The sequence below is a fragment of the Nycticebus coucang genome, chromosome 6, assembly GCF_027406575.1.
Source record: "Nycticebus coucang isolate mNycCou1 chromosome 6, mNycCou1.pri, whole genome shotgun sequence".
NCBI lineage: Eukaryota > Metazoa > Chordata > Mammalia > Primates > Lorisidae > Nycticebus > Nycticebus coucang.
Genome location: NC_069785.1, coordinates 123,203,810 through 123,226,233, shown reverse-complemented (window position 1 = coordinate 123,226,233; position 22,424 = coordinate 123,203,810). Strand labels below are relative to the sequence as shown.

Genomic DNA, 22,424 nt, shown 5'->3' with positions numbered 1-22,424 from the left:
TTGTGGTTTTTGGCCAGGGCTGGGTTTGAACCCACCACCTCCAGCATATGGGACCCGTGCCCTACTCCTTGAGCCACAGGCACCACCCTCAACTTTCTGATCTGATTCCACATGACCACAGAATACCTTCCTAAAATGGGCTTGAAGTTTGTTTGCTTATCTGAATTTTCTAATCTTTCTAAAAAGAAAAATACTTTTTTTTATAGAGACAAAGCCCTATTATGCTGCCCAGGCTGGTCTTGATCCCTTGAGTTCAAGGATCCTCCCACCTGAATAGTGAGGATCCTCCCTCCTGAATAGCAGGGACCATAGCCCTGCACCATTGTGCCCAGAAAAATTACTTTCCTTTTTTTTTTTTTTGTAGAGACAGAGTCTCACTTTATGGCCCTCAGTAGAGTGCCGTGGCCTCACACAGCTCACAGCAACCTCCAACTCCTGGGCTTAGGCGATTCTCTTGCCTCAGCCTCCCGAGTAGCTGGGACTACAGGCACCCGCCACAACGCCCGGCTACTTTTTGGTTGCAGTTTGGCCGGGGCTGGGTTTGAACCGGCCACCCTTGGTATATGGGGCCGGTTCAAACTTACTTACTGACTGAGCCACAGGCGCCACCCGAAAAATTACTTTCTAAGAAGAAATACTATTTGAATAATTTTTTTTAGAAACAAGGTCTCCCTCTCTTGCCCAGGCTGGAATGCAGTGGTATGATCATAGCTCACTATAACCTCAAACTCCTAGGCTCAAGTGATCCTCCCACCTCAGCCTCCTGAGTAGGTGGGACTACAGGCATTCACCACAACATTGGTTATTTTGTTGTTGTTTTTGTAGAAATAGGGTCTCACTGTGTTGCCCAGTTTGGTCTTGAATTCTTAGCCTCAACTGATACTCCCACCTCAGCCTCTCAAAATGCTGGGACTGGGCGGCGCCTGTAGCTCAATGAATAGGGCGCCAACCACGTGCATCAAGGCTGGCGGGTTCCAACCCAACCCAGGCCAGCTAAAACAACAATGACAACTGCATGAAAATGCTGAGATTATAGGCATGAGCCACCACACCTGGCCAATTTGTTAAAAATCCACAAGTAAGGTCAGATCATTCGTTTCCTCAAAATATTTTAGTGGTTCCTCATTACCCACAAACCACTTACCCAGCATTCAAAAGCTCCAGAACTTGGGACCAGGAGCAGTGGCTAACACCTGCAATCCTAGCACTTCCGGATGCCAAAGCAGGTAGATTGCCCAGAGTTCACAGGTTTGAGACTAGGCTGAGCAAAAGTGAGACCCCGTCTCCAAAAACAGCCAGATGTTGTGGCAGGTGCCTATAGTCCCAGCTACTCGGGAGGATCTTGTGGCTCCCAGCTACTCGAAAGAGTCACTTGAGCCCAAGAGCTGGAGGTTGCTGTAAGCTATGATGCCATGGCATTCTACCAAGGGTGACAAAGTAAGATCGTCTCCAAAAAAGCTCCAGAACTGGTCCAGACCTTTGCAGGTCCCCCTGCTGTACATGTCCTCTCAGCTCAACCATGATGTACACCCAGCCACAGAGCTGTGGACTTTCACACCTTCCTTAAGCCATTCCCTTAGCCCAGGAGAGCTGTCCACATCTTCTCTGCCAATTAAGATCTTACTTATCCTCCAAGTCCAGACTAAATGCTACTTCCTCTCCAAAGGCTTCTTTGAGTACCAATTTCTTTGCTCCCTCCTCTGTGCTCACATTATTCCATATTACCATCTGCCTTGTATTATCATTATTTGTGAATATATCCGTTCACCATCATCCCACCCCAAATATAAGATCCAAGGCAAGGCCAGGCTCTTTTCTGTCTCCATATTTCCAGCAGGGCTTTTAGCACAGTGCCTGACTCAAAAATCACATGCTAAGAGGAAATGAATTGAGAATGGGGAATGGGGGAACTGGGCAGGGTTAATCTCAGGAGGGCTTCCTGAAAAAGGTGACTTTAAACCATCACCCTTAGGAGCAAGACATGGGAGAGGAAGGCATGAAGAAGGGAATGCCCTAAATCCAGGGTCAATCCAAGAGGAGACTGAAGCAGGCTGCAATCCTCACAGCAAGAGCTCCCACTTAGCAATACATTAGGAGCTGGAACTCTGCTAAATGTTTTGCTTTTGTTTCCTCTTTTAACCCCCTTTCAAGGCAGGTGACTTTATACCCATTTTATAGGTGAGAACACTGACATATTTAGAAGCTAAGGTCTCTTGGCAAGTAAGTGGTAGAGCTAGGATTAGAATCACATCTACTGGACTCCAAGGCCACTAATCTGAACCACTCTGAGTCAGGTGGAGAGGACAGGGGGACATAGGCACTAGTCAGAGGTTGGGGTGGAATGTGGGGGGCTGGGAGATAAAGCTAGGCAAGGTTCATGAAGAACATGAGGAAGAATGTGATCCCCCCAGGCCTCAAGGGCTGAGCCCCAGTTTCCCCAGGGCCAGGGTAGGCATGGGAAGAGGAATCTACTAGTGCTGCTTCTCCCCAAATCCCTGAATTTATGCCTACCCAGACCCCAAAGGGATGAGATTAGCTGATCTACGTCTCTCTGCTACTTTCCCTCCAAAAGGAGGGAAGAGGCTGGAGAAGCCCCAGCCCTTACCCCCAGGTATAGTAGAGTAGAAGGGACATAGAGTTTGGAGTTCTAGGCTGGATGTGATGGTTCATGCCTGTAATCTTAGCATTCTAGGAGGTCAAGGCAGGTAGATTGCTTGAGCTCATGAGTTTGAGACCAGCCTGAGTAAGAGAAGACCCTATGTCTACTAAAAATAGAAAAATGAGTGGGGCATTGTGGTGGGCACCTATAGTTCCAGCTACTTGAGAGGCTGAGGCAAGAGGATTGTTTGAGCCCAAGAATTGGAGGTTGCTGTGAGCTCCAATGACGCCAGAGCACTCTATCCAGACCAACAGAATGAAACTCTGTCTCAAAAAAAAAAGAATTTGGAGTTCTAGTTCTGATTCTGGAGCTTATATTCCGGGAGGCTTTGCATAACTATGTAACTATCAGCCCTAGTTTCTTGTCTATAAAATGGAGATAAGCAAGCCTGCCTTGTGAGACCATCCTGAGGACAGCATGAGATAATCCAAGGAAGCCTGCTGGCAAGGTGCCTGGCACACACTCGTGTACTTGGGAAATGTCAGTTTTCTTCCTTCCTTTCAATAAGCAGCCTGACATCAGAAAGTGGAGGCATTTGCACGGCAAAGCAGCTCAGGGAAAGGCGCAAAGGATGTGGACTCAAGGGAGGTCCAGCATCTCCCTACTTATCACCAAACTCCACTAGCCAGCAAATCCCCCAACTCACCACTTTTGGATATCCCTCCCCTGATCTCACTGCTCTCACCTGCCGCGTACACTCCATCCAGGCAAACTGCACAGTCCAGCACATATGTGCATGGACACAAGCCTCAACCATAGAAGCACCTGCTGCTTGGGCCATCAACCATCCTCCTCCTCTACTTCCTAACACTTGCTAGCCATGCCTCCTCCTGACTCTACTCCTGCCTCCACACTCAACCACCTACCCCCTCACCGGGCCACCGTCTGTACCAGGCTGGCTGAGATCAGGAGCAGACAGTTACACCACCTACTGTCACAGCTGGCCAGGACGCAATGCCCTTGCCACTTGTTTTGTAGCTTAGCCAAGCCAAAGCTGAGGCCGGGTAGCAACCTAGACGGATGCCCTTTCTGGGGCCCCAGGCTGGCTCTAATATCCAGATCTCAAATCTGCTGCAGCACTTCCATCAACAGAGAGCTCTACAAGAGCAGAGCAAGCCTCCTCCTCCGTCTCCAGCTTCCACTACCCTGCCCCACTGTTCCCCAGCAATCGGAACCCACTTTCCACTGAACACGGAGGGGAGTCACCACGTAATAACAATAGCAATCTTTCACTGAGTGCTTACTGTGGTCGTAGCCTATTCTGTTTTCACATCTTGTTTAATTGTCATAATTCTCATTGTTCCTCATTACAGATGAGGAAACGGAGGCACAAAAAGGTGAAGCTAACTTTTGTGAGGTTATGAACCTCGATTCAAACCCAGGCCCCTGGCCTCCACGTGCTGGGGTAGTGGCGTGCTACACGGCAGGCCCCAGGGCAGGGGCACACCTTCCTCTTGGCGATGCTGCGCAGAAGCTCAGCCTTGCTCCGGAGCAGCCCCTGGCCGGCCAGCTCGCGTTCCTCCTCCACGCGGCTCTCCCGCTCCAGCTGCTGGAACTCCAAGTCTTCAAAGAGTTTTGTCTCCGTCTCCAGGGCCTCTGCCTCCTTCAACAATAGCGACAAAGAGGGTTGGGTGGTGCTCGCAATGCCACTCTGGGCCTGGAAGGCCAAGCCACAGGGGCATGTGCTGTAGGGGGGCTGGACCCGGGGAAGCTGGGGAAGAAACCTGCCCCCACCCGACCTCCTCTGCTCGGCTCGGCCTTGCCCCGTTCTCGGGCATCACGGCCTAGAGCGCTGATCCCCCAACCTTTCCTGTCCCCTCCAAGCCACAGCACCGACCCTGGTGTCCGGCAGGTACTGCAGGGGCCAGGTGGTCCCGTCCCACCGCTCTCCTCTCTTCTCTGGGCGGGTGGCCCGCGGGGGCCGGGGGAGGGGGCGCTGGTGGAACTGACCCTTCTCAGCTGCTCCTGTAACTGTTCCCGCACTGACTCGGGGCAGTTATCGAGCTGCGTCTGGAGCTCGGCGTAGAGCGCCTGGCGGGCCTCCAGGTGCCTCCGTCCCGCGGCCAGCTCCGCCCTCTCCTGGTAGGCGGGAGGGCGAGGGAGAGGGCGGGCACAGGGGAGAAACAGAACACACACTCCTCAACTCCGGCCCGCCAGCGGCGGGAGAGGCGGGGCGGGAGGGCGGCCCGGGCGGGACAGAGACGGGGGCGGCGGGGACGAGCAGCGAAAGAGGCGGACTCAAAGAGGAGAGTGCGCGGAGAGGAGCCGGGAAAAATGAGGAGGGAAGGAGGTGAGCAGGGAGAAAGACGGGCCTCAGGTGCCCGCGCCACGTAACATAGGTAGAGGTGTGGGGGCAGGGCAGAGATTTTGGTCTCTTGAACTAGGTCCTAGGAAAAGGCTCTCTGTTTTCTCTCCAAACCAGTCAAGGCCAAGGCTGGTTCTGCATCACAAAATCAGAGCCTTGAGCTCCCACTCCTCCCCTTTTACCACGGCTCAGAGACCAAAATTTAACCCTGGAGAAAAGGGAGGTGACGGCCACGGTTAAATCCAAGGGCTGGTGTGAATCAGGAGCCAGGGATGTTAGAGCCAGAGCGGTGCAGCAGAGGGGACCCCAGCCCAACCCCCTTGGCCTCCCTTTCCTTTGCCTGGGTGGGGGTGGGGTGGCCCTGCAGGCAGAACTTAAGTAAGGATGAAGGTTGCAATTAGTTCAGGCCATTGCCATGGTAATAGGATCCCTAGGAGAGGGTACATAGAGGAGGTGGATGGTTCTGTCTGGGGTGAGATGACACCTCTGAGGGCGGGAAGGGGGAGAGGGGAGGAGTTTGTGAGTCACCCCTCCAAGGACAGGCAGAGGAGAAACTGTAATTACTGCTTCCAAAGCCAGAGCTGGGCCCTGGACTAGGGGGTGGAAAGGGAAACCCAATGAAACTTCCCCACCACCACCATCACCAGCGCCATCACTACCACCTCAAATCACTTCTCTCTTCCCCAGAGAGAAGATGAAGTCCAGGCCTCCAGGCAATCCCAGGTCAATGGGGATTGAGGTTAGGCACATTTCTTCTGAAATGCTGAACCCTGCACCCCCCTCATAACCCCACCCTTCTACCCAACCCACATACCCATCCCCAGAGACTTGGACCTAATCAGGCCAGTTCCTGGGCTCCAAGTCCTTCCTTATCCTTGGAGTCAGTCTTTACCCTGTGTTCTGAGTGGCTTGGGGATAGATGTGAAGGCCACCCATTCCCACCCTCTGATTGGGGTATCTGAATTTGGGAAGTCTGAAGGGGAAAGGCAGGAAGGACAGCCACTGTGTTGGCAGAGAGGCCCTGTCCAAGCCCTCCAAGGCCATGCCCACAACTTAACCTCCTTACCCCTTGGCTCCTGAGGGCAGGCAGTGGGATGGGTGGAAGACAGCGTCCCCCCGCTGTGCAGGAAGCTGCCAGGAGGTTTCTTTGGGTTATCTCATGCTCTCCTTAGGCAGCAGCCCAGGCATTTCCAATGGGAGGAGCTCTTCAGGCTGAGCAACTCCACAGCCAAGCATTTCCCCCACCCTGTACCCTCCTGCCAATGTCCCACTGAGTGTAACTAAGCTGTGCCCTCCTGCCAATTCCTTTCTGATTAAAACCTGGGGTCCCATAATAAGAAAAGGAGGCAGCATTAGAAGGGAGTGTCCAGGGGCACAGAGGCACCCACAGAGTTAGTGCAAAAGCGAGCATGGCTCAGCCCTGCCTGGGTGGCACTGACAGTTAGGGGCATGCGGAGAGCCCAGGACAGTAATTAGAGGGGGCGTTAGTGCAGGCCTGGTTGGTAAGCACGGAGTTAATTTGGCACAGAATTTGGGAGTGTGGTTTTGGGGGCCAGAGCCAAAGCTCAAAAAAACGGAAAAAAAAAATCAAAGAATTTTTAACATCCTCCAAATAGTGGGCAGGAAGAAGATATTCTCAAAAAATCCAGAAGGAAAAATAGATTCTTGGAAAAAGTCTGTCAAATCCAGTAATAGATGACCCCTCTCCACTTCAGAGCTTTTGGCACGTTGTTGGGCATCTTGGGCGTGGCTGGCACGGCCCCTGTGGGACGGAGTGGCCCCTGCAGGCTGGCACGAAATCTGAAAGGGGCAGGGGCAGGAGCTGGGACCATCTAGGAGGAGGGTTACAGATCCTGAAGGCTCAGGGCAAGCAGAGACCTGAGGGCCATCTCCCAAAGACCACAACCTAGCCACCTGAGGCATGCATGGGGAGAGATATTCTCTACATGGGGGAAGAGGGTACCCCAAACCTGAATCACTCCCCAGCAGCAGCCCCTTGGGCTTGCTCACTGGCCAAGATGGGGCTTTGGCACTTCCTAGGAGGGCCATGAACGGCCCAGAATGGCAGGCACCCAGACACCCAGAAGTAGCACTGAGATCTAGACAGAGGAGACCCCAGATACCAGCCCAGCCCTTGGCAGTGCCCTCCAAGCTGGTACCTTCCTCAGAGGACAAGGACCCTGTCCTTGAAGGGCCACAGAGACCATGTGGTCTGCAGGATGGATGACACTTGCAAGGTGCAGGGCCCCAGAGAAGACATTTTTCTTTCTCTCCCAGGCCACTGGTACCCAGCACTGGGCTGGACCAGATGTGGGTTACCTTGTCCCTCTCCTTCTGGATGCCCGTCTCCAAGGCCACCAGCTTCTCCTGCAGCTGGTCCACTGCCTTCTGCTCCTTCTGCAGCAGGGCTCGCTCGGCCTCCCTCTCCCCCTGCAGTAGTGCCCGCTCCATTTCAGCCTGGGGGAAAGAGTCCCCACCAACATAGCTAGACTCAAGCCCCTCTCTGGGGCCTTCACAAGGCCTAGGAGGCATCCACCCAGCACCCTCACGACCCTCACAGCTCACCTCTCGGGCCGACTCCTGCAGCTGCTGCTCTAGCTCCTTCACGCGAACTTTGAGCTTCTCCACACGCCCCAGCACCAGAGTCCGCTCCTCCTCCAGGGCCAGCACCTCTCCCTGGAGCTTGGAGCTAGGTGAATCTTCATGCTGGAGAGGAGGGAAGCCATCAACCAGGGAAGCCTGGAGCCTGCTAGAATCAGACTAAGAGAATGGATCACCTATTCCTCCAGGCATTTGGGAAAGGTAGATGGACTGGGACAGGATGCTAATTCCCCTCCCTGCCAAGGGAACAATAAGGGAACAGGTGATTAAAGGTCAAAGGGAATATTACTCCTAAGTGCCAGGCCTGGGTGGGGCCCCAAGGAAAGGCAGGTCATAAAGCATATTTATAGTTTGAGAAACTCATTGACGCCTCCTTTCCCTTCCTTGCCTCCACCTCTGGTCTCCAGTTTCTTCCCAAACTTGATCTTTCAACTACTTCCTCCTCACTGGGCCTTGACATTCACCATAGCCTCCAATGCTCCCCGAAGGTCTGACACCAGCCCCCTGGCCGTGCTCTCCCCTCCAGCCACCTCCTGTTGGGTGCTCTCTGTGCTGCTGCACTCCTCCTTGAGATTTTCCTCATCTGAGCGCTCCACACTCTCCCACAGGCGTTGGGTGGCACCTCCAAGTTCCTCGCTGCTCCTCCCAGAAGGCCCAGTGGCCCCTGCAAGGCCTCGTGAGGGCCTCCGGCCTGCCAGCGCCAATGCTGCAGTGGCCTCCCCAATGCTGGGCAGCTCCCCACCCTCAGGTCCACCGTCAGCCCGGCTATACTCGGCACACAGGTTCAGGATGGTCTCCAGGCGCTGGCGTTCCTGCAGAGGATGGACAGAAAGAACAGGGCATGCAGGGAAGAAGTCTAGACCCTGGTGAGGCACAGGCTCGGGGTCCTGAAGAGCGACAGTGAGGACACTAGGCACTTGGGGCTCAGGCGTCAGTTAGGAGAGCCTCAACCCCAAGATCTGGGGGTAGCAGAGGGACGCAGGGTACCTCAGAAGTGGGCAGGAGGATCAGACCAATGTGCCACCTGCCCATGTGGCTAGCCTCTCCATCTTCCTGTTTCCTCTCCCTTCTCATTCTACTGTAGAATGGGGCTTCCTTGTGGACACCCAGGAACACACCCAAACACACATGGAAACACATACTTAAAGGCAGACTAAAGACCACAATGAGACACAGATAAACCCGAGTGCTAATGCTGACCCAGTCCACACACATCTACAGGCACCACAGCACACTGGCACAGAAGGACACAACACCTGTACAAAGGCACCCGCCCTGACATGCACAAATGCACACTGCCGCACACTCACACAGGTAAAGACAGTCTAGCATGCAGACGGGGTGGGGGGGCACCTACACAGACAGAGAGGCTGGAAAACAGACTCAGGGGCCCACAGGGACCTGACACCCAGCCACAAACATATGGAGAACAGAGGCAGACCTGGGACACGGTCCTCCTTATTCCTACCCCAGCTCCAAGTCACCCTCAAGCAGCCCTTGGCTCCTTACCGGCAGAGTTGGCTGCTGCCAGTCCTTAAATACCCAGGCCCAGGTTGTGAGTGCTCCATGGCCCTGCCACTGAGTCAGCCCCCTCCCCACCACCTCCGACCCCATCTGATACAGTCACCAGTATTCATCCCCTCCCCCAGCCCTGAGACCCAGCCCCTGGGGCTCCCTTGGCTCTCTAGGTGTCTTTCACTACCTTCTATTTGTCCATGATGCCTCCAGACACTTACCCAGCTTCCCTCCTGCCGCTTGCCTAGTTCCATGGCAAAGAAACCAGGAACAGAGCCTCCAACCCAGGAGGCTGGGCAGGTGCCCCTGCCCCGCCCCAGCCCCAGGACCAAATAAGCAACCAGGTTGAGGTGGGAGGGGCAGGGCAGCAGCCTCCCAGACTTAAAGTGGCAGGTGGAGCAGGTCAGGGCTGGAGGTGAAGTGTGTGTTTGTGTGTGGGGATGGATGGGGAGGCTGACGGAGGAGCTGGGGGAGGCTGGGCCGACCACTCTGCCTGTGCGGTCTCACTGTCCCCTCTCCAGTATGAGACCCTACGGTGGCAGCATTCTCATCTAGGCAGACAGTGAAGAGCAAATACAGCAAAGCAGAAGACCAGGGATCTTGCCTCGTCTCTCCCCACCCAACACAAACACTGTCTGACACCCTCACCCCAAACCATCCCAACCTTTTCTGAAAGGGTTTCCAGACAAACCACTTCAGTTCTGGTTCTCCTCAAACCAGTCCCAGGATTCCTGCCTCTGCCCCCAAGAACTCTGCTCTTCTCACAAAGAAGAGAGGGCAGAATCCATTCTCCTATACACGGGCTCAAGTGTAGACACACTAGCCAGAGCCCCTTAAGCTCCCTGCGCTATCTGGGGAATCCTGGCCTCCACCCAGCTCAGATGCCATCCCCAGGACAGCTGGGCAGAGCCACACCCAGCCCTTGCACGCACCCACACACATGCACACAGACATACACAATCACAATCATATAGGCTGGCCTGAAGTCAGGCCAGGAGCTGCCCACCCTGTTCTCTCCCTCTTCCCCTGATCCCATATTCCCAGATGATCCTGCCTGGGCCAGCAGGGTCATCTCTTTGCAGAGTCCAAAGAGAAAGGAGAAGGGCCAGGGACTTTTCTAAAGAACAAGTCTCAGAGTCAAAAAAGACAGAAGAGGGGCAGTGCCTGTGGCTCAAAGGAGTAGGGCGCCGGCCTCATATGCCAGAGGTGGTGGGTTCAAACCCAGCCCCAGCCAAAAACTGCAAAAAAAAAAAAGACAGAAGATTGGCCAGGTGCGGTGGCTCACACATGTAATCCTAGCACTCTGGGAGGCTAAGGTGGGGGTGGGGAGTGGGGGGATTGCTTGAACTCAGGAGTTTGAGACCAGTCTGAGCAAGAGCAAGACCCCATCTCTACTAAAAATGGAAGAACTAGCCAGGTGTCATGGTGGGCACCTGTAGTCCTAGCTACTCAGGAGGTTGAAGCAAGAGGATCCCTTGAGCCCAAGAGTTTGAGGTTGGTGTGAGCTATGATGCCACGGCACTCTACCCAAAGGCGACAGAGTGAGGAAAAAAAAAAAAAAGACAGGAGATTTGGGTTCTAATGCCAGCTCTGTCAGAACTTGCTGTGACCTCAGATAAACCCATTCCCCTCTCTGGCCTCAGCCTTCTCATCATCTCATCCAGCCTCACTTGCTTCTCAAACTGGGAGGGGCAAGGTCTCACCATAAATGTGGTACATTTTCCTAGAGCTTCACTAGGTTCAGATAAATAACGCGAAACCTAATTTGTACATTAAAACAAAGACTATGTTGTAGAATAAATGCAAAATTAGCATGAACTAAAATAAAGCCTGAGGGCCGCACCTGTGGCTCAAAGGAGTAGGGTGCTGGCCCCATATACCAGAGGTGGCAGGTTCAAACCCAGCCCTGGCCAAAAACTGCAAAAAAAATAAAATAAACCTGAGATTTCAAAAGAAGTTCTTCAGGAGGGCACCAGAACCATGAGATACTGCTCACTAAGGTGTATCCTGGAAGTGGAGAAACTAGAGAAGCCCAGGCCCTGTCCAAGAGGGTGGCAGCCTCCCTGTAATCTGCTCACCAGCCTCTCCATCTCCTGCTCCCGGAGCCGCTCTTGGCGCTGCCGCCGGTGATACTCCAGGAGGTCATCCTCATTGTCACTGATCTCTGTGATGCTGTTTTTCCGCTCCCGCGTGATTGGCACCCGCAAGTCCCCACTGGACAGCTTCCTCTGGGGACAGGGGCTCTGGCGGGGTGAAGCCCCAGTGAGAGAACCCAAACTGTAGGCTGGGCTCAGCCTGCCACTGAAGCTGCCCTTGCGGGGGCCCAGAGACTCCCCCAGTGTGGGTGAGGGGCTCCTTGTCCTACGGCCCCGTGTCCCCAGTGTCAGGGAAAAGTCTTCTGGTGAAGCCCCCTGGGCTCCCCAGTGCCGGGGCCGAGGACTGTCTGCCACTTCCCTGGTTAGCTTGGGATCTGGAGTGGTCCGGGTGGGCAGTGGGGAGAGAGCCCGTCGGGACAAAGATGGGCTCAATGGAGGGAGTTCTCGCATACTATCCAGGCCCCGCCGACCCATGCGGGGACTCTCAGGAGGCTGCAAGTTGCGGGTGGCTAACCCATCTGAAAATGTCCGGCCCACCAGTTGGCGTGAAGGGCTGGTTGTCAGCACCCGCTCAGTGCCTGGAGGCTCACGGAAAGGGCTGGGAGGGCGGTCCTGGAGTGTGCCAATCTTGTTGCGGGGAGCAGGGACTGGAGACTGGAACTTGGGGCTGCCAGGAATGCTGGTGGATTGGCTGCGAGCACCAGAAGCTGGGTATTCACTCAGGCTGATAGCCACCACAGGCAGCTGCCCACCCAGCCGGGGGCTCTCGGTGGCTCTGCGGGCCTCTGCCAAGACAGTAGCCGCAGGACTATCTGTCAGCAGACCACGGAGGCCCGGGCTTGGAGGCCGCTCATGACCCCCTTTCCTGCCCAGCCGAGGGCTCTCAGAGGAGTGTGTACCACTTGGGCGGGACTGTGGGGGTTGCAGGGCCAGATGGTAGCTAGAAGAACGGGCGGGCACCAGTGGAGGCACAGAAGGGCCTGGCTCCTGCCCACTAGGTGAGTGACTGGCACAGCTTCCACTGCTGGCTGGTGAGGAGAGTGGAGAGAAGGCTGGAGAGGTATTCTCATAGCTGGAACCCACAGACATGGCGCCAGGGCTGGTTGGAGGGGACAGGAGGTAGCGCCCGCCATTAGCCATCAGCGACAATGGAGAGGTTGCAGTAGGCTTCTTGCCAGCAGCTCCAGGCTCCTCTAGCACCAGTGAGTCCATGATCTCCTGCAGGTCTTTCTCAATAGAGCTCACCAGGGAACTGTGGCTGGCACAGGCCGCAGGTCCTCGGGTTGCAGGCTGTGACGTGTGGTTCCCATTCACCAGACTCTCTGATTCCACTGAAGGGAAATGCAAATAAGCCTTAGTGCTGATTTCAGGGAGCTGGAAATGCATAAAATTGAGGGCACTACCCCACCTTTTCCTAGCACAGTGAGGCTACAAAGTCTCTGAAGCAGCAGCTTGGGGATCTGGGTTCAGCACCATCCTGCTCTGCCATTGACCTGCCGTGCAACCAACACTGACCAAGGGTTCCCATATAGGGATGGAATAGGCAGAGCCCTTCTGCCACTACATTTCATGATTTAGAAAAGAGTTAGCAACAATGTCAGGCACTTTTTTTTTTTTGTAGAGACAGAGTCTCACTTTACCTCCCTCGGTAGAGTGCCATAATGTCACAGGACTCACAGCAACCTCCAGCTCTTGGGCTTACACGATTCTCCTGCCTCAGCCTCCCAAGCTGCTGGGACTACAGGCACCCGCCACGACGCCCAGCTATTTTTTGGTTGCAATTCAGCCGGGTTGGGTTTGAACCCACCACCCTCGGTATATGGGGCTGGCGCCCTACTCACTGAGCCACAGGCACCACCCAATGTCAGGCACTTCTAAGCCAAGTGGATGCCAACATACCCAAGACTAGAATTCTCCCTGCCTTGGTTCTCCCAATTTCCTCTATCTATACTCAGGATGGGCTCCTGAGTGGATGTTATGCATAGGAGATGGAAACGGAAGAGCTGGCTAGAAGTTCCAGGGGCTTCTATTCTAATAGTACATCAGGGCCTCCCAATGCAGGAATCGGAGGCCCAGGGGGAAGAAAACCAAAGCCTCCAGGGCTAGGCAAGGGGTGTGTGCTGCACACTTTGTCCAGTCAGAGGCAGGGGAGGGATCTGGTGCTAATGGCTGGTTCCTGGATGCCAGGCTGGCCAGCAACTAGGTGCAGCTCAGTGCCTCCAATTATCTTATTAAGCCACAACAACATCCTGCCTCTGCCCTGCCCCAGGCCTAGTCAACCAACCAGGAGTCTCTGGAACCACTGTCCCAAACAACTAAGGGAGTGGCATGACAAGACTGGGTTTGGAGCAGGGTAAAATTAACTGGGGAGTGGATTGGGCATCCAGGTTCTGAGCCCTCAGGGAACTGGAAAAGACTTGGGATAAGGGAGCAAGTAAAAGCCATTATAAGACTGAGTTTGGGGCTCAGCACCCGTAGCTCAGCAGCTAGGGAGCCAGCCACATACTGGAGCTGGCAGGTTTAAACTCATCCCGGGCCTGCCAAACAACAATGACAACTATAGGGCGGCGCCTGTGGCTCAAGGAGTAGGGCGCCAGTCCCATATGCCGGAGGTGGCGGGTTCAAACCCAGCCCCGGCCAAAAAAACCAAAAAAAAAAAAAAAAAACAATGACAACTATAACCAAAAAGTAGCCAGGTGTTGTGGCAGGCACCTGTAGTCCCAGCTACTTGGGAGGCTGAGACAAGAGAATCACTTAAGCCCAAGGGTTTGAGGTAGCTGTGAGCTGTGAAGCCACGGCACTCTACCAAGGGTGACATAGTGAGACTCTGTCAAAAAAAAAAAAAAAAGACAGAGTTTGGGTCCAATATTATGAGGATTGTGAGAGATACAGTTAGATGGGTTCCCATGGACACTGAGTGATTCCAGTGACCATCTACCTTTCCTCAAGTCTCCAGACTATACATTTAGGTCACTGATACCAACCAACTAGGTATACCTAACATATGTATCATGTCCCCTGTCCCAGCACCACATTGGCACCTGTCATCCTGCAGTCGTCTGAATGCCAGTGTAAAGTCTGGGGTGGTAGGATCACTGGTGGCCTTCTGGTAAGCACCCCACCCCCAAGGCAGCTGGGCTGGGAGGGCTGTGTTGGTTCCCTGGAACAATCAGCAATTCTTCTCTAAGGATCAATAACTCACACACAAACTGCAGCTGTCCCATTGAGTCATCAGTGGGTATGACATGGCCTGAGAGCTGGGCAGGGCCCAAAGACACGATCATCTGTAGGTGGGACACACCTGAGCTTCCTAGGGGGTCCAACCTAATGCTTCCTTCTGCCCCCTCAGGTCACCCTCAAAGGTAAGACTCCCTAGTGGTGACATAGTTGACTGGGGTCCCAGACACTGAGTAGCATCCTCCAGGGCAGTGGGGTACAGGCTAAAAGAATCCTCCATTCCTCAAGGTACAAGTCCCCAATTTAGCTAAGCAGAACCGCCTTGCATCTCTCCCAAGTGTCCGCCTGGCATTCTCTACCACCCTATGGCAGGTGGCAATGACCCCAAACCATAGGTACTGTCCTGCCCTAGTGTGACTGAAGTGGGCAAGAAGGAGGACTGTCCAAGGAGTACCGCCAACCCAATCCCTGGCCACAGCTGGGTACTTACCAGGGCCAGGGCTGTAGGGGTGCCCAGGGGCCCGGCCCCCTGCTGGAATCATGCTCTTCATCCACTTGGCTTCAGCCGGGTGGTTAAAGCGGAGGAAAGTGGACTGACCCAGGCACAACATGCAGCCTGCAGAGAAAGTAAATGCTTGGCAGAGCAGGCAGGGCTGAAACTCCCTCCACCCCACAGCACTAACAGGTTCACCCCAGGCTCTGAAGGGTCCACACAATCCACACCCAACCCTCCCTGTGCTTGATACAGGTACCTGCAGGGTTCTATAGCACAGGGCAGAGAAGAAAGATCATGTCCCAGGAACAGAGTCCCCATCCTAACTCCTTAGTAGCTGTGAAACCTATGGGTGAAGTCAGTTCACCTCCAACTCTAATTCTCTCATCAGAAAAATGGGAATAATACCACTGCCCTTTCAGGGTTAATAAGACAGTATATGTGAAAGTACACTGCGAATGGAGAAAGGTCTTCAGAAAACATGCACACCCACGGCCTCCCAACCCACCCCTGATCCATCTGTCTGCCCCTTGGGCAGAAGGGTCAGTTTGAGAAGCAGCAACTTCCAGGGTCCCCAGAAAAGTCTTTTTTTTTTTTTTTGAGACAGAGCCTCAAGCTGTCACCCTGGGTAGAGTGCCGTGGCATCACAGCTCACAGCAACCTCAAACTCCTAGGCTTAAACGATTCTCCTGCCTGCGCCTCCCAGGTAGCTGGGACTACAGGCACCCGCCACAATGCCTGGCTATTTTTTGGTTGCAGCCGTCATTGTTGTTTGGCCAGCCCGGGCTGGATTCGAACCCTCCAGCTCAGGTGTATGTGGCTGTCACCTTAGCCGCTTGAGCCACAGGCACCGAGCCGCACCAGAAAAGTCTTAATTAAGGGACAAGGGAAGAACCATGGATCAGTCAGATGACCTGGAGAAGGAAGACCAGAATTTGTCCTATTACTTGTTGTTGTGTGGCCTTAGGAGACCCATCACCCTCTCTGAGTGTCTAGGGAGTGACCATCATCCTCTTTCTTTCTGACAATGTACCCCTGACTGCTCCCGGTCTCCTCTGGAATCTAGTCAAGGCTAGGCCACTGGGCCTGGCCTTGGCCACGCACATTCGTAGGCAGCAGACACAAGCACATGCCTGCCCTGGAAGTGCAAGTACATGGAGTGAGGTGTGTGCATGGAAGCCAGAAAACGTAGCCAGGGGCACTAGGAGTGTGCACAGCAGCAGATGTGCCCATAGGCACCTAAGCCCAGCTGGCAGAACTCCACTTCCTGGCCACACCAGGTGATCAAGGGCTCCTACAGAAGATGCAACATTGAGAAGACATCGCCCTGCTACTGTCCACCACCCACCTTTCTAGCCTGTCCAAACCTCTGGCCCCTGATCCCAGGCTCCTATCTACCTAATCTGGTGCCACTTGGCATTCTAAGCTTCATGCCAGTCTGAACTAAGACTGGCAAGGAAGTCCACATTCCTGGACGCTGAGACAGTCCAGCTTAGGCAGGCTGCAAGGGCAAGGGGCATCCAGGGCCACGTGGGTACCTTAAAAGGGCCCCTACTGAGAAGCTCAGGAGTCCATTCCAGAGACCCTGGGTGTATTGCCTCAGGAAGGAGGTCTAGCAGGCTGAGAAGCCCATAGCAGAAAACCATGGTGGACAAAGCACCTACGACCTTGGGACACTTATAGGCCCTCCCAAGCAGGCAGGTACCAATAATTCTAAAGGCTGATGGATGGCCAGGAAAGTGGGGAGACCTCTCTGCCAAGCCACCAATAAGTCAAGCTGATCAGGGCAGCGCCTGTGGCTCAAAGGAGTAGGGCGCTGGCCTCACATGCCAGAGATGGTAGGTTCGAACCCAGCCCCGGCCAGAAAGTACAAAAAAAAAAAAAAAGAAAAGCTGATCCCAGTGTAATCATAACCAGAATAAATAATAGCCAACCGGACTGTCCACCTAATTACAACCATAGCTGTTTCAGAACGAGCCCTGTCAGGCCCTTCCCCCTTCTTTCAGCCATTTAACAAGCTAATTAATGATGAGTTCACAGGGTCTAGACAGACCCACTCAACCCTAAATTGATAGGGGAGAAATGTGTGGGTGGTGGGGATAAGGAGCCTGATCACACAGCCTAGGCTGGGAAGAAGGCGAGGAGTGGGGATGGATTCCAGCCCAGCAGTACCAGGCCCATCCAAGGAGGCTGTGGGCATCTAGGGACCCTCCATCCTGCCACCTATAGCTATGAGTTCCCTGCTCCCCTCCTCTGCCCTGCACCCTCCTCCACATAGGGGCGTGGCCATGCTGCTCTGGGCTATAAATAGTGATGCCAGGCAGCAGAGCTGGATCCATATTAATAGAGCGGGCAAGAGGGCAGGGGGACTGAGAGCAGCCCAGCTCTTGCCCAAATTAACTTTCTATTTGCACTCAGGGGCCCCAGGCATTGCCCCAGCTCTGGCCCCTATAGCCCCTAGGAGCCTGGCCAGCCTGTTTCTGGAAAGAAGCCCCTCTCTACACACTCCCACCCCACAACCCAAAGGCCATCCTTCTCAGGAAGCCCTGCCCATCCAGCCAAAGTTGTGGTCTGCATCCCCCATGCCCAGAGGGGCTCAGAACCCAGCTGTGGACAGGAGGGTGAAGAAGCTGCACATCTGGAGGAGAAAAACTGGGCAAAGGAGAGGGTGGATCCCATCTTTGAGAGATGCAGAAGGGAAGAACCACGCACAAACAGATCACACTCATACACGTTCATACAAACACGGGCATACACGCACACACAGCGCCACGGCTACTGCCCTCCTGGCCACACAAATAGAATGGAATGGCCCAAGGGAGACTGGGTGAAGAGAAGATGGAAGTAAGGGCCTTGGCTCTTCCCATCATAGACCCCTCTTGGCCATACTATGGACTCCCTTCATCCTAACCAGGACCTTTTAACCCAGTTAGAGGGAGGTGAGGGAGGCGGGTCCCAAGGAGGGAACTGCCAAGCACCGGAAAGATGAGGTCTGCCCCTCTGAGAAGGGCTCCCAAGCCGTAGAAGCCCCACTTTAAAATGTTCAGGGCACACGCATAATCGAGTGTCACAGCTTCAGGCTCCCAAAGACGGGCAAAGGTCCCCATCCCCCTCCTGGCGCCCACCCTCCCTAAAACGCCCCTCCCAGCCAGAGCTTCTCCACACCCGACTGCCCCTGGCTGGCTGGCCTGGGGTGAGGACTCACCTCCGAACCTGGACCTCCAGACTGCTCACCCTTGCTAGCTCAGCCCTCCAGGTCCCAAGCCCCCTGCCCGCCCGGGGCCTTTGGGTGGGGGGCGGGCCGACCTCCAGTTCCACCGCTCCAGGCTCCAAGCGAGCAGCGAGACAGCGAGGCGGCAGGCAGCACCAGCCGCCAATGCCCGGGTAGGGGCGGGCCGGCCACCAGCGGCAGGGGGAAGGGAGCCAGGGAGGGAGGGACAAAGGAGAAGAGGAGGGGAAGAGGAAGTGATGGAGGAGAAGAGCAGGGAGCTGGAGGGAGAGGGCGGGGCGGGAGGATGCGGAGAAATAGCCCCTGGGGTTCTGCCCCAGGGTCAGGAAGAAAAGTGGGGTGGGAGGAAAGGTTCAAGGGAGGTGACTCGAAGGAGGGAAAGACACGGACCACTACAGAGGCCAGAGGGTGAAAAGCAGCAATCAGGAATGAGGGGAGCACAGAGGAGCATCTACTCAGGGACCTCTGTGGTAGGAAGTCTGTGGCAGAGGCCTGGGGTCCCGGCCAGCCCAGCCCTGACTCACTGTGTCACTGTGAGCCAGTCACATGCTCTGGCCTTAGATCCCTTATCTATAGAATCAGGAGGCTGCCAGATGTCCAGCTCGGACATTCCAGGACTCCGTATGTGAGAAAGAGGAAAAGAGCAAGGACTCCACAGGCTCCAGCTAGGTCACGAGGTCCACCCTGGCCCTCAGCTTGCCACTGCGACAAGGTCACCCTGGCCTGGGAGTTCAGGCTAAATCAGTGCTCTGTGCAATGAAGGCAGCACTGAGTTCAACTCCTGTCTCCATCCTAAACACCTCCTCTAGAGGCCCCACTCATCACAGCTCAGCCCCTGACCCTGCTGGGCCAAGGCATTATCCTTTCATCCATCCCAAGGGAGCCAGCCTACTTCCTGGGGTCCCAGAAGCCAATACTACCTCTGCCTAGCCACAAATTCCAGTCGGGCTAGCCCCAATGAGGTACCCTTACTCTCAGTGAAACACAAGTATCTGCAGCTCCCAGGGTCAGACTGAGATTCTGAGCTAGGCAGGTACCTACCACCCAGCCAGGGTCTCTAGAAATTTCCTCTTGCCCCAGGGACCTGGCACCTGGGGCACCAGGACCTTATGGGACACGTAGGTGCTTAACAGCTCACACAGCCTTACACACTCTCTCAGATATACACCAACCCTTGCTCAGTCACACTGACTCTGCCTCAAAAATGCACACTCTGAGTCACACAGACACCCTCATTAAACATATTTTCTTTTTTCTTTTTTTTTTTTGAAATAGAGTCTTATTCTATCACCATGGGTATGATGCCGTGGCATCATCATCAACCTCAAACTCACTATAGCTCACAACAACCTCAAACTCTTGAGCTCAAGCCTTGGCTCTTGCCTCAGCCTCCTGAGTAGCTGGGACTACAGGCACCCACCATAATGCCGGGCCAGTTTTTCTATTTTTAGTAGAGATGGGGGTCTCATTCTTGCTCAGGGTGGTCTAGAACTCCTTCTACCTGCCTCAGCCCCCCAGAGTGCTAGGATTATAAGTGTGAGCCACTGAGCCTAGCCTTCGTTAAACAATTCTTCCAATGGCCTAGTGTGGTGGTTCACATCTATAATCTCAGCACTTTGAGAAGCCAAGGTGGGAGGACCGCTTGAGTCCAGGAGTTTAAGACCAGTGTAGGCCACATAGCAAGACCCTGTCTCTACAAAAAAAAAAAAGTTTTATTTCATGATTCGGGCATGGAAGTGTGCACCTGTAGTCCCAGTTACTTGGGAGGTTGAGGCAGGAGGACCACTTGGGCCAGGAATTCGAAGCTGAAGTAAGCTATGATCTCACCACTGTGCTCCAGGCTGGGCAATAGAGCAAGACCTCGTCTCTTAAAAAATACAAAAATCATAAACACACACACACACACACACACACACATTGTCTCTCACACACCTTTATTCCCATGCTCACATTCCTCCAGGCACCAACCCCCCTCCTAGTGACACACTCACTCAGGCATAGCTATTCTTTCACAAGGAAAGACTCTGAAATAAAAAGTCAACCTCCTTACAGACATAATCAGGCAAATTTTCCACCCTTGCTAAATAGCCCTCTACCCAACTTAACCACGCTGTCAACTATACACACATTCATTCACATACTCACATGTGTACACATATCTTATTCCCCTTTTGAAGGAAAAAGGAAGAACCATATAGGGTCAAATGCAAAATGAGGGGAAGCTTAGAAAAAAATCTCAGGAAGAGTGATTCATCAGTCTGGAAACTGTGATGGCCAGCTGGACAGACCCAGGCATACACAGAGGACGCCTGCCAGGGAGAAATAGGGCAGGAGGCAGACACAAAGAAGTGTAGCAAGGAGCTTTCCCTCTGCTCCCCTTCCTTGAAGCTTTATTAGTTAAGATCTTTTTCTTTTTTTTTTTTAATTCTGCCTGGGTGGCACTCTTTTTTTTTTTTTTGTAGAGACAGAGTCTCACTTTATGGCCCTTGGTAGAGTGCTGTGGCTTCACACAGCTCACAGCAACCTCCAACTCCTGGGCTTAAGCGATTCTCTTGCCTCAGCCTCCCGAGCAGCTGGGACTACAGGCGCCCCCCACAACGCCCGGCTATTTTTTGGTTGCAGTTCGGCCGGGCTGGGTTTGAACCCGCCACCCTTGGCACATGGGGCCGGCGCGCTACTCACTGAGCCACAGGAGCCGCCCATTAGTTAAGATCTTTATCAGTCTTATAACAGAGAAAGGTTGGAGGCTTCACTCCCAGTCTACAGAAGGAATAACAGGGTGGGAAAGGAAGAGCCTCAATGTCCTGGATGCCAGAAAGAGGCAGCTGGATAACCCAGGAATGCTGTGTCCCCAGCCACTCCTCTGCTGGCCCTCACATAAGCCCCTACCACCAGTAAGGGGATTAGGGAGTGAAAGAGACTTGGAGACTAGGGAGGGCAGCAAATGCTAGGACTTGATGGGGACCTAACTGTCTAGACAGCCTGGGCCCTGAGCTGGTGGCTTTCTGAGTCCCCCCCCACTTAGTCCCCTCCCAGATCTTTCATGTGGTCTGGCGCTGTGGTCCCAGGGTGGGGCAGCCTAGACCCAGATTGAGATTCCCCCTCATTTCCTTGGTCCTATTCCCAGCTCCACCCCTTGCTCTGTGGAGAAGAGGGCAGTGTGGGATATGCCAAGAAGCCTGGGTATAGGGGGTGGAATTAGGATCTTCCTGGCTCCCTCATTCCCACTCCCATGTTCACAGCTCTGTGCTAAAGGTTGGCATCTGCTTTCAGCTCAACTCCCCCCTCTCCTGGTCCAGGCATATTACTGCTGGAAGAGCTTGTCACTGCCATCTCTGCTTGTCATGAAATGTGTCTCTCCAACTTGCCTATGGCTGGGCACAGGGCCCAGAATGATGCATCTATGGGCTGGCCCAGCCAGATCAGGCCCCTTGTTATTCCCAGGGTAGTCTTTTGTTTTTCAAAGAAGAGGGTCCCCTCTACAAGGCCAGATAAAGAAAATAAGACAGAAAAATGATCCTCTTGTAAATAATGCTCACAGATAGGCATATGGCCCCAAAATTCTCATATGCACATAGGAGTACACACGGGGACATTCTGGTACCATCAGTCCTGAGTTCACCCCAACCGCCCTCTTGAACACACTGATCTGTAAACACGAGGAAAGACACAAACACAGAGATACACAAGCCCAGAGTCACAAACACATCCGGAGATATATAAACACACTCCAGTTATACAGACACACAGAGATAGCACATGCGCCCCCGAGCCACCCAGTTTCCAAGGAAACGCACTCCCAAGAATGTCCGGAGTGGGGCCAGGCAGGGCTGGGCTTGGTGCCTTGCTCCAGAGATGAGACAAGGAAACCCTCAGCTCCTGGAGCCCAGTGAAGGGGGAGGACGAGGAGAAGAACACCCATTCCTTTGTGCCTCTGCCTACCCCTCCACAGGCTGCCAAGCTTCTGAGACAGGCAAGCCCAGACAAGAAGGCTATGGGGAGGGGGGGATAAAAGGAAGCAAGTTTAAGGTCAGAAGAGAGTGGGAGGGTACATACTTAACAGGGTGGGTCTCTGGCTGGGGAAGAGTTGAGGGTCACTGGGGCCACAAAAAATGCTTGAGAATTCCACCTTGGCCCCAAGCCCTCCCTCTTCTCCAGGAGCTAAACGATGCAGTGGGCATACTGGACAAGAGAGGCACACAGAACATGGGCCCCTCCACCCATGGGGATGTGATGGATTTGGGGCTGACATGATGGAGCTGGGCCTGCTTTGAACTTTTCCCTGCCTCTCTTTCCTATTCTCACCTCCATGCTCCCCAATCTTGGCAAAAGATGCTCTAAGACTGAAC

At 54.1% G+C, this 22,424-nt stretch overlaps 1 protein-coding gene across 17 annotated transcripts in view; it reads right to left on the bottom strand.

Annotated features, from left to right (window-relative positions):
- The window catches only part of PHLDB1 (pleckstrin homology like domain family B member 1), a 53,202-nt gene that overhangs the window by 19,324 nt on the left and 11,454 nt on the right, over positions 1–22,424 (bottom strand). For 10 of the 17 annotated variants that reach the window (XM_053593740.1, XM_053593741.1, XM_053593744.1 and 7 more), the window contains 7 exons: positions 14,844–14,969; positions 11,159–12,507; positions 8,096–8,377; positions 7,530–7,670; positions 7,284–7,421; positions 4,610–4,738; positions 4,107–4,262 (listed from right to left, as the gene is read on the bottom strand). In XM_053593740.1, the coding sequence (XP_053449715.1) occupies positions 4,107–4,262; positions 4,610–4,738; positions 7,284–7,421; positions 7,530–7,670; positions 8,096–8,377; positions 11,159–12,507; positions 14,844–14,969 (2,321 nt within the window). Of the gene's footprint in view, positions 1–4,106; positions 4,263–4,609; positions 4,739–7,283; positions 7,422–7,529; positions 7,671–8,095; positions 8,378–11,158; positions 12,508–14,843; positions 14,970–18,051; positions 18,535–22,424 lie in introns of those variants that run through there. The other 7 variants (XM_053593742.1, XM_053593750.1, XM_053593752.1 and 4 more) reach the window with 3 other exon arrangements.